This window comes from Bacillus rossius, chromosome 5 (assembly GCF_032445375.1).
Source record: "Bacillus rossius redtenbacheri isolate Brsri chromosome 5, Brsri_v3, whole genome shotgun sequence".
Classification (NCBI taxonomy): domain Eukaryota; kingdom Metazoa; phylum Arthropoda; class Insecta; order Phasmatodea; family Bacillidae; genus Bacillus; species Bacillus rossius.
Window position 1 is genome coordinate 13,207,861 of NC_086333.1, and position 12,777 is coordinate 13,220,637.

Genomic DNA, 12,777 nt, shown 5'->3' on the forward strand with positions numbered 1-12,777 from the left:
TAGTAAATAAATATTATGAAACAAAAATGTTATTTTGTATCAACTTAAAATAAATTGATTGTCATGCACCCTACCCAGAGGCTTGGCACTGTGTCATGGATACCCAAGACCAGGGACAGGCGCCAGGATGGTAACGACACCCATGGAGTCCAAGCTAGCCCTCCGGCCACATGCACATCGAAAACATCCTGACGCCCCGGTGAGGAACGAGGGACCATGTACCTGTCACTCTCTGAGACATCTGTGCCCTCTGCGCCCCAGTCCGTGGCATCCGGGGCATGTCATGACAACCAAAACTGTGACACAAATCCAAGATGAAACTAACTTAGCATACCGATAACTATCATTGTAGTAAACACTAACCATGAAAGAGTGCCAGCTATAAAATACAGTTTACTCAGCACAAGACCATGTGTGCACGCTGAATGCAATCAGTGAGCTATCAATATAGATACTCAACTACGTGCACGGACTCTATACAGGCATCAATCTAACCAAACACTATGCCAACCAGTGCTGGCTACATTTTCATGCTCGCTACACAGCAGAAATGGCACAGATAACTGAAAATGTGTATGAAAGTATTGCATTACATTTAATGTCATGTAAATGGGACCCAAATAAAATGTTGCTACTTGCGGGAAAATGTTAATAATGAAAATGCAAACACTAGGTTTGACTGTAGGTAATGTATTTCAATTGCTAAGTATAGAAGTCTCAAGTTAATCGCTCTCCAAAAGAGAAAAATCAAATCTATTGCAAAGGTAGCTATAGCGTTAAGTCAGAAAATGTGCACATTTCAGTATTAAGTTTCTACGTGACAGCACATGTGCCACTATTTTGTAAAATTGTAATCTACATAGCAGTAGGAATACTGCTAGTACGATGTACATATTGTTTTCAAATCTAAGCTTCCGTTATTGACCAATTACAGTATTACCTCACTAAAATGACACAGGGAATGTGGCTGTAGACGTAAGAATCAGGGAGGATGGAAGCCTTAACAACCACAGGAAATGGAGAGACATTGGAAGGGACCACATGACGAACACCATTAGCGCTCTCTCCCCCTCCCCCCTTAACGCCCCACACCATTACAAACTTATATCCTGTCTCATGTCATACCCCTGTGGTTCATGCTGCAGTATAAACTAGCAGTCAAAACTGGTCAAGTGACACAGTTAATATACAGAGCATAGTTTGCCAACCAAGCTGTTTCCATCAGTTAGGGCATAAAAGGTAGTGTGGCGATAAAATTAAAATGTTTAGAGAGTCAAAATATTTAGTAGACAATTTTTATTCATTAATAAATTTGCAATGAGTTTGATATATTCATTTTTTTCTCTCTACAATACACCATTTTCGAGATATAAAGTGAAAATTTAAACATTTTTGTAAAGTGTGAAAATATTACTTAGGACTGCAGTTTTAATCATTATTTGGATGTAACAGTGCACAGAGTGCTTGTAGTAGCATAAAAATCATGTGCCATTTCAGTTCTTCCACAGTACGTGTTCTTATAATTTTTAAAGTATAGAATGCCTTTGCTCCACCAGAACATAATTTGAAATGTTCAAAAATTAACAAAATAATTTACCAATGACTTTTTAAACATGAATCACAATATACTTCAATTCAGCTTTTTAAGTTAAGCACATAAATGTTGAATTTAAAATATAAAAAAGGGGGGTCGTCTGTAAAATCAGTTTACGGACGATAATTTTACGTGATAACGTCATAAGAAAACATTGATGAAAAATTGCATACTTTTATAAATTTAATTGAATTATCATCACTGAATTATCATTATTTTGTATAATACAAAGAAGGAGTTAATTGAAAATTAAAATTATTTTCATTGAATACTAAATAAAAGCAGTTGACTTTTTATACGATCATTTATATGAGATAATAATTTTTTAGTCAAAACTGTAACATAACCTATTATAACTGCACTCGCCGACCGATGCTACTTTTTTTAAATAAAAATAGAACAAAAATATGAGATTATATCGCTAATCGAATTCTTAAAATGCAAGAATTAATCACCTTTTTTGCATCATTTGTTGTTGTAATAAACAATGGAAACCACATTAACTTTTCACTAATAGAACAAAAATATGAGATTATATCGCTAATCAAATTCTTAAAATGCAAGAATTAATCACCTTTTTTGCATCATTTGTTGTTGTAATAAACAATGGAAACCACATTAACTTTTCACTTCACTTTATAAACAGTTGACAAAACAGTTCACGTGTAGGTTGTGTGCTGCCGCTGTGTCTCTTCTACTCGGACGCATCGGCCGATGGAGTGGAAGAGAGATAGATGCGTCACAAGCCGATCGTGCCTCTGTATCGCTTGTTCCGCGCTCTCGCACGCTCGGCTCAGGCGGAACGTGACAATAAGTCATGCTTTTTCATGCGTACAGCCGGCATTCATTGAATTATAAGACGTTATCACGTCAAAAATGAGTAAATTGATTCATTATAAAAATACTGTATGATTTTCTTTTTCTCACATAACTACCTTTCCTTTCAGTCAAGTACCACAGTTACATTTTCTAATTCACAAGAGACTCTTTCTTTACTTGATGTAAATTAATAACGAAAAACTATTTGAGTACAGTCATTCAGGGTAACTTTGAACCATCGGGGTCAACTTTGCACCACCACATAAAAAACAATGTGTTTGTTTTTCAAAAACAAGTTTATTTTTGCCTCTGCCACCTGTTGAGGATATAGTGAAACTGATTTTTTTCTCTATCTTTGAGATTTGAAGTTGGTATCCATTATGTTTAACCTCTTTGTTCTATAAACAGTTTTTCGAGTGCTGTTTACAAGCCCACAATAAAAGGCTGATTTTAAGTGATGCCTGTAAGTTATTTTGTAATGATTATTATTTGTTCTTTCTATTTTAATTGATGAATTTACTATAAGTTAGCATTAGTTTATCTTATAACATTGTCTATGCAAATAAATCAATAAGGTCATTGTTTTGTTACAATTTGGGTGTAACTTTGAGCCGGCTCAATGTTAGACTTATTTTTATTTACCCAACTGTAGCCTATGTTTACAATGATATTTATTAATTGCTACTTGAATCTAAGTATATACAATGTACCTAATGATTCACTGAACATTTATATTACTGAAATATTTTGATAAAATATTTCACAGATAACTTTGTATTATTATTATTGTTATTATTATTATTATATATTAAGACTTCAGATATGTAAAGTTTCACTTGGTTATGTCCTTGTACATTGATTTTAATTATAAGCGATTATACGAGTGATTAAAATGGCACTAATATGTATTTCATTTTATTATTAGGTTTTTCTACGAACAAAAAATGCCAAAGAATTCCAAAGCTTCACCTGTTCGAAGAATTTGCCGATATGGAACGAAAAGCAGTTTTGTTTGTGAGGAACTAAGCAGTGTCCTGGAAGACATAAAAAATGGTAAGATAAGTCAGAAACAGGCTTCAAAAAAAATATGGCATACCACGAAACACGCTACACAATAAATTGTTAGGACAGCACATGAAGAACGTAGGTCGACCAACTGTATTTTCGGAAGAGGAGGAGCGCTCCTTTGTTGAACACATTGCTTCTCTAAGTGATCTTGGGACACCAGTTTCTCTCCTTGATGTCCGCTGTATAGCAAAAAGCTACTTAGATTCACAAAGTCGTAAAGTACCTCAATTCAAGAGGAACTTTCCAGGCTGAGATTGGGGACAGTCTTTTCTTAGGAGAGACAGGACTGCTTTGAACAAAAGATTTGAAACTAACATTAGACGCAAAAGGGTCCAGGTCAATGAAGATGTATTGAACCAGTTCCTTGAAAATTTGGAAAACGAAGTAACCAGAGTTACCCCAAGTAATCTCTTTAATTACGATGAAACTGGTTTTCATGATGTACCACAAAAAAGGAAACTCCTTTTTATAAGAGGTTAACGACACCCTGAGCATGTGAGAAATTCAACTAAGAGCTGCTATACTACCATATTCTATGGCAGTGCCGATGGAAAATTCATCCCACCCTACTTCGTGCTGAAAGGAACACAGAAATGGTCAGACTGGATATACGGTGCACCTGAAGGAACACGACTTAACACTTCGAAATCCGGGTGGGTTGATAATAAAGTTTTTGATGACTGGTTTGAAAACCACTTTTTCCCAATTGCAAGACAAAATGAGGGCAGGAAGATTCTCATAGGTGATAACATGTCAGCTCATATGTCAATGAAGACCTTGCAGTGTACTCAGGAAAATAACAAACACTTCGTATTTTTTCCTCCTAATTCAACTCACCTTTCGTAGCCCTTAGATGTAGCATATTTCTCAAGCTTGAAAGCAAATTGGCACAAAGTCTTGGCTAGCTGGCGGGAAACAAAGGGTGAGGAAAAAAGTGGTGGCCTTTCCTAAAGCTGTATTCTGTCAGTTGCTGAAAAATACTCTTTAACTAGGGGAAGAAACAGCATTCAAGAACCTGATAAAAGGATTTCAGTGCACAGGAATCTATCTGCTCCATAAGTAAACAGTCTTACAAAAACTTCCGCTGTACAGCAAATTTGCTGAAGTGAATGAAAATATTGGGAGTGAATTCAAGCAGTACTAGGAAAATATTCGCACAAATGATCTAGCAGTTGTCCACGCAAGAGTACGAGGTGGTCGACACTTGGAAGACAGTTGAATATAAGCGTGAGCCCTGCTGTATGTGATGTCCACTACAGAGCATCTGTTGATTCTACATCATCTTTGGAAGAAAGAAATGCTGAAGTCATGTTGGATTATGGAGATTTGACAGGAGTTTGCACCGATCAGGTGGATGTGGAGGCTGCTCCTGCAGAATCAAGCAATGTCCCTGTCATGATACTCAATAATTGTACTAACGTAGAAGAACATCACACATTGAATATGCCAGTGGTTCTAATTGTTCAAGTATGTACAATGTTGAAGACTATGTTATTGTGCAATATAATAGTGAAATGTATCCAGGGCAAATTATTGATGTTGTCACCACTCACCACCTCTGGCTAGCTCAATTAGGTGATGAGTGGAACATACAGGTTGCAGGTCACGAAGAAAGAAGAAATTTATACACAATGTTCGATGTATTACCTGTTTTATTTATTTATTTATGTAAAAATCACACTATATTCCGTACAATAGAGAACACAACAAAAATTTAAATGGTACCTCCGTAAAGGAGTAAAACACGTAGACTTATTACAAATTACATTATATTGCCCAGATAAGTTCCGGGCAGCGATGGCTGAACAAAACCCTTTGTCGCTTCGCAGTGGGCTTCACCTACGACTACGGTCAAAAAATTCAAATTAATTTAAATGTCTGAAAGAAAAAAAAAGTTATTAGGCGTCGCCCAGACTAAAGCCGCTAAGCTGTACTTCAAAATAGCATTGCTAAATGATGCGAGCCATCGCCCGACCACGACCTCTCGGCACGGCGCTCAGACAATGACTAACTTTACGGCCTTCCTTTCCTTTGTGCGGGCAGTGTCCTGGGCTCGCTGACGTAATTTTCAGCCAATCACGGAGCATGGTAACAGAGGCTTCCACGAAATGCTTACTTCTGTTCCCACGACGCAGCGATTTTGTATCTTTCTCGCACTCTCCCGTGACCGTGACTCACACACCTAGCGTGTGAAACAAAGGCTCTGTCGTGGAAAAAATTAAGGAAAATCACGTCAGCATGCCTTCCCACACAAAGAAGCCAGCAAAAAAATACTTGAAATATAAATTTATAATTTTTAAGAAATAAAAACAATAAACCCGGAGAATTACATTTACAATAACTTTTAAAAGTTTACATCTAACCCGAAATATGACAAAAAATTTATAACAAATTATTATTAATGGATTGCATGAGGAAGGCTGTAATCTGGGTTGTTACAATGTTAAGAAAGAATTGTTTTAGTGTGGTGCATGACAAAGTCTGGAGCTTATTGGAAATGGACTGAACTGAATGATAATTTATGGAATGAAAAGTAATATGTATTTATGAAATTGTCTTCTGACTTGAATATTCCAGCAAGTAACAGGATTTTTTTTTTTCAGATCAACGATTCCTTACTTAAAGACAAACTTATTAGGAAAAATTGAGGAAAATAATCTTGGAATTCATTGTAAATAACTTACAGTACATGTTCGTACATACATCCAAAAGGAGGTGAAAATAACTATAATGTAATGACTTAAATGTACAGTTGGCATATGCAAAACTCTCACATTACTATGTACAAAAATGGTTTCAGAATTTATAATCAAAATGTGATGTGGTATGACTGAAATTTGTTTTCTACAAAAGTACCTATTTTATCCAAATGGAACATGTATGTACTTAGGCCTAGATCACGTACACATATTTGTTTGCAGTGTTTTTGTGCATATACTAGTATCATCATGCATTTATTTTTTAAATACATAATTATTTGTTTATTAGTATGATATTTTAATTTTTGTGTTTGTATTCACAAATAGTAAACTCAGAATATTGTTTTACAATTGATTGTTATATGTTTTGAGTTTTCTTAATAATTATCATACAAAACAATTACTTACCTTTACATTAAATCATAACCTATCAATCTGGCCTAAGATTTGTATTACAGTTTTATTTAACTTATCCAAGCCTTGAGATGCTGAACATTGCTGATTGTGAAAATTGTAACAATTTGGAACTGAAATATACAGGTGCAATATTATCTTTACCTTAAATTAGAATAAAATAAGGCATTTTATATAGAATCTGTATTACTGGTTCAAAGTTACCCTGAATGCCATGCTAACTTTCCACCAGAATAAAAAAAAAATATTTTGTATATTTAAGTCCACATAAAATGCATTGTTACATAGAACCAGGCATTATAAATGCCCGGGGTAAATATTTTCTACTGAGAGATTAAGAAAATTTATTGTTATTAAATCTGCACAGAAGGAAATATAGGAAATATGGTTCAATGTTACCCTAAATGACTATGCTTTTAATTAAAAGTTCACTGACAATTTGTTTAACACTCATCACTTCACTTTGACGTTGACTGGAGCTACGCCCTCCCTAAGCCCAGTGTGCCTCACGTCTCGCCCGGCCCCTCCTCCCCCATCTCCTACCGCCTTCAGGAACCAGTGTGTGTGTGTTTGCCCGCCCTGCAGAGTGCCACGCACCTCTAAAATAATATTTTAATTAATATTATTTGTAATTTTACTTATGTAATTATAACCCCTAGTGTTTTGTTTTCTTTCGGCGTAAGTAAGGACGGAGTAGCGCCCTATGCGGCCATTGCCAGAACTAGCCCCGGCGCGGGCATCTCTCATTTAAACTTAAATATTAAACAGCTTTTTAATTAATGTTTTATCAGGGTAACATGTATAATTTTTAGGTAACTAGTTGTAAAGGGTTTGTTCTTTTACGTGATCTCTTACACAGCATTCGGCAACTAACGGTAAAGAGGAAGCTTCCTGCCACCATGACACCCTGGCAAAACCCCAGTCTCTCTCGATCGCCACCCGGAGTAGGACGTAGTCGCTACACCTCGTGGACTTCAACTGTTGCATCTCTGATCCATTAACATCCGTCTGGTATTAATTAATTCTTTTATTTTGCTTCGGGGCCTACTCCGGGAGGTAGACTGTTTTTTAATAATCAATTAAGTCCCTGGGCGGACATTTCGAACCCGATAACGATTATAACTACTAGGCCAAGACTGGAGTGTCCTGGCCCACCGTAAGCTGATTTCTTTGCCGTTGGTACTTTGTGACTGTGATATTGCGAGACACGAGGGTGATTCAGGTGTAGAGTGCCGTCAATAAAACCTGTTCAAACCGTGACACGTGTTCTTCTCTGCGCCGAGGCTGAGGCGTGTGGGCCGCCTGCAGAGTCCAGACAACCATCCTGCGGTAAGATTACAGTGTGCCCGACGCTTAGAGCGAGCTGGCAGGTTAGATTTCGTTGTATAGGGGGTTGCGAGCCTCGTGACACTTGGGCTACGTCACGGCCCTGAGTGGGGATAGCCGGGTCCACGTGCCCTTAAACCACGTGGTGACGCCCACATCTAGTAGACGCTCACACAGCGTAGCTATTTCCAACCCCAGGGCGACAGCAACTGTGAGCTCAAGATAAAAACAAATTAAATTTTAAAAAATGTGAAAAATATACACACAGATGTACATAATCACCTCAATGTAATGAAATATATCCTTGAAAATTTTCTCTTCTGTTATTCTGAAATGAGGGTCGAAGTCGTTAGGGTGGGAGCACATGTGGATGATGCCATTCATATCCAGGTATAAGTTGTCAAATTCAGGCAACTGGAACAGACACAAAACATGTGGTACTATCTTCCTTCGTGACCTCATTTTAAAGAAACAAAGTCTGTACAACCTGATTTCAATACCACAATGAGTATACTGAGCAACAAGTCTCGGAGTGTATTTTTATATTTGTGTTTATAAATGGTTAACTAAAAAAAATTATTTAGAAAGAACCTTGTGTGTTACTTGTTGTTATAAGCTGTTGATAAATAAAAGCATAGGTTTAATCATTAAAAATAAAAGCAAGACAAATAAAAACTGGTAGCTATTATTATGTAAAAAAAAAAAAAGACACTTTCCTTGAAAAAAGAGCAATAGATAAATTTTAGTTTTATAACAGTGTGCCTTGCTGTAGTTTATGTTTTCCAGGTTTACAATGACAGAATTTACAGTTCAAAATGAGCCTTCTAACTGCACTGCTGTATTAGAAAAAAATTGTCTCATCACTTCGAGCAAAGCATGAAAGACAGTAGCAATAATGGGTCTGTTATCCAAATACATTCTGCAGAAAATTTTGTAATAACTTCTTAAGATGAAATACTGTCAGCACATTACAGTCATGCAACTGTTAGGTACCTTGTTAACCTGCTGTGTATGGATTAATGTGAAAGTTTCATTGTAAGAAATTGTTAGTACCGACGACTTTAGATAAATGCAAGTCCAATGATGATTACTGTGCTAGAATTATCGGGTAATTCCATGCATGAGTGAACCTTAACCAAAAAAAATTAATTTCAGTATTTTTCTCTGAAACTTGTATTAATTGCAACACTCATATGTACATTTTACATAAATATACTTATTTGGTATATTTTGTATGTATTAGTTTGTTTTATTTAGTGAATATGTGACTCAGCTGACAAGTGCATTATTAAAGTAAAGTTGTATGGCTTTTGTTGATAAACCTGAAGTTTCCCTCCAATTTTTAATAGGTTATTTTCAAGAAGGACATTACACAGAAACTCTCGGCTTTGAAATTACATGGAAAATATTTGTGCAGGTAAATATATAATTTAGTTACTGGTGAAAAACTTTAACTATGCAGTAGTGTCACACCCTTAATAAAAAAAAGTACTAAAGTTTTTGTAGCTATGTCCTAGTCTGAAATAAAGTAAAAACATTTTGTGAAATTGAGGTTAGGCATGTGCTTGTGTAATTAAGCAAAGAATTATTCACTGACAGATAATAAAAAAAAATATTTTCAAATTTAAAAATGTGTCACACCCGTAATAATTAAAAACCTCTGGTTTGTTCACCCTTACATAGCTGTTCATGTTTTTGTGTATATTACATACTATGTGCTGAATGTAGGCACAGTGATTTTAGGCCTACATAATGGAAATATTTTTCACTTTCAGGATGAATTCCAGAGATTATGTAAGAAAATGGAGGCAAAAGCAGAGAGATGATCCAGAAAAGTTGAAGGTTTATTTAGAAAAAGAACGAGAACGTGATCGGAAGAGAAGAGAGAAGGCTAAAACATGACTAAAACATGACAAGAAGAAGCTGAAATTAAAACGTCTCAAGAATGCTGAACGACAGAGAAGATGCAGACAAAAGAAAAAAGAACAGATTAGTTGCCAAAAGAAAACATTGTCTTCACCCTTAGGATCATACAAATGTGTACAGACATGAGGCAAAACTGTAAGGAGAGTTCAAAAACCTTTGCCTGTTAGTCCAGCCAAAAAATCTGCAGTTTTCGCACCGTTATTGATCACAAATGATGTACAAGATGTTTCAAATATTCAGTCACAGAAAGATAATCACCAAAAAACGGGCTTGGAATGAGGTAAGTGAGGAATTAAAAGTAAGAGTGCAATAATTTTACATAATGGATTATGTAAGTCGTACAACAGCTGGCAGGAAGGATACCACTTCAGTTATTGAACCTTCTACAGGAAAGAGAGTGACAAAGCAAAAGTCTCACATGGTAATGACTGTGAAAGAAGCATTTAGTTTATTTAAGTCTGAAAATCAGATGCAAACATCCATATCTCAAAATTCTACGAGCTTCGCCCAAAACATGTTTTTTCTTCATCACAGCTTCCTCATAATGTGCCTGTGTGTTTGCAGATACCATGCAAACTTTAACTTTATGCTACAGGCAGTTAGCAATAAAATTAAAGATCTTCCTGCTACATCCAAAAATATATAAAGTAAAATGTGTTGTGACATAGGTAATGAAAACTGTACGATAGGATGCTGTACAACTTGTGAAGACAGTATATTCAATTCACTAAGTACGCGAGGCATTGACTCAACGAAAGAGGTTAGATGGAAACAGTGGACAGATGTAGATGGACGGCCAAGGCTGGTGGAAACAGAAGGATCAATTGAAGATCTATTGAATGAAGTGTAAAAGCAATTGGCATTATTTAAAATTCATTCATTTGTTAAGAATGTACAGGCTAAGTATTTTGAAGATAAGAAGCTCTCTCCAGCAAAAGATGAAGTAATTCTGCAGATAGATTTTGCAGAGAACTACTCAGCCACATATCAGGATGAAATTCAGTGAGTCCACTGGAGCCATAATCAGATCACCATTTTTACATGTTGCTCCTGGCTTGGTGATGGTGAAAAAAAGTGTTATGCTGAAATAAGTGATGACTTAAGTCATAACAAATACTCGGTTTGGACATTTAACACCATAATCTCTGATTTAAAAGAAAATCATCCAAATGTTAAGCACATCTGTTTTTTTTTTCAGACTGATGTGCTGGACAGTTTAAAAATAGGTACACCTTATCAGGATTGTGTTTCCTCAAAGATGATCATGATCTGGTTGGCGAATGGAATTTTTTTGCTACTTCCCATGGGAAGGGAGCTGTGGATGGTGTTGGAGCAGTGGTGACAAGAAATGTCTGCCAACAAGTAAAGAGTAGGAGAAACACAGTAATAACTGCACAAGAGTTCTATGAATGTTCATGGAAATCTGTCAAAGGCATCAATATTATCTTTGTATCAAGTGATCTGATTTCAGAATCCAGAAAATGGTTTGAACCTAGATGGGAAAATGTGCTTGCAATACAAAAGCTGCAATCTAAACATCATTTTAAATTTTTCAATGGGATTAGTGTCCTAGTGGGGCGTACATATTCATATGATATTTTGGATTGCCCAGACACCAAAAGAAAAGGAAAATTAAGATATTGTTTAGTACATATATTCTGATTCAGATGATTCAACAAGTTCTGAACAAGACACTGAAACTGTGTCACCACCTACCATACATAACCTCAAACACAGAAAGTATGTGTTGGTGAAATTTATGGGAGCTGGAAAAAAGAAAAATATACAATATCGTTATGTATGTGTTTGTCAAGGTAATGTTGAAGAGGATGGTGAAATCAAAGTCATGGCTCTTAAAATGTGTGCTAAAGGAAACGGTAAAGTGTTTAGGACGGATGACAATGATGTTTCTTATGTTAACTTTGATCAGGTAGTCACCATCCTTCCCGAACCAACCATGCAAATAATTGGAGACAGGTATTAATTTGTATTTTCGAGAAGAGTCTATGTTTAAGAGAAAATATAGAAAAATGTCAAGCATATAGTGGAAAGATTCAGCTACTTATGTTGTTTATATCTTGGTGTTTTAAGGGTGTTTTTGTGTTGAAAGTACTAAGTTACACTTGTAAGAAACTGTCATGCCCATAATGCTAGAAAATGTGTGAGACATTTCAGACATTTCTATTCTATTTTAAATTTGTATCCAATTTTTTAATAGTCCATAAGTACTTATTTATGTTAGCTTGTTACAACTGATGTACGCCATTGTTTTTCCAAAGTTTACAAAAATTATCATATTTTTATTGACAGATGATGTTTTTGAGGAAATGTAATAAAGTGTGTAGGTAAAGACCAATATTTTCTGTAAAGAGAAATTGCATATAGTATTAATATTTAGGTTTTATTTATGATAGTTCAGTTATGTATAACATAAAAGTGTACCTACCAAGTCACACCTGTAAGAAACAGTGTCACACCCGTAATAAAAGGAAAAAGTTAAACAAAAATTAAAAAATATAAAATTTTACTTTTTCAATTGTGCATAAGTACTTCCTTGTGTTTGCATGTTACAACTAATGTACTGACATGTTTTTTTATTCGTTAAAGTCACACAAATATTAAATTATATTTAGCAGGATGTAGAGTGAGGTAACATTTTTGTCACATCCGTAAGAGACTTTGAAGTATGATGTTGAAATTAAATAATTTGTCAATCCAGGTATAATTTTAGAGTAAGAAACATTTCATGATACTGTACCTAAATAAAATATGATAACAAAATTTTTCTTTTTACATAATATTTTAAGGATAGTTATTTTAAATGGTTCTTTCGAATGTCACACCCGTAAGCTTGGAATACCCCTATCACAAATGCATTCAAGTTCTGTGTGAGTGATGAGTGGATAATATACTTTTGTTAGCTGGTTTTCC

At 35.4% G+C, this 12,777-nt stretch overlaps 1 protein-coding gene across 3 annotated transcripts in view; it reads right to left on the minus strand.

The window, feature by feature from the left end:
* The window catches only part of LOC134531598 (5'-3' exoribonuclease 1), a 373,786-nt gene that overhangs the window by 343,378 nt on the left and 17,631 nt on the right, over positions 1-12,777 (minus strand). For all 3 annotated transcript variants that reach the window (XM_063367328.1, XM_063367329.1, XM_063367330.1), the window contains exon 2: positions 8,203-8,334. In XM_063367328.1, the coding sequence (XP_063223398.1) occupies positions 8,203-8,334 (132 nt within the window). The remainder of the gene's footprint in view (positions 1-8,202; positions 8,335-12,777) is intronic.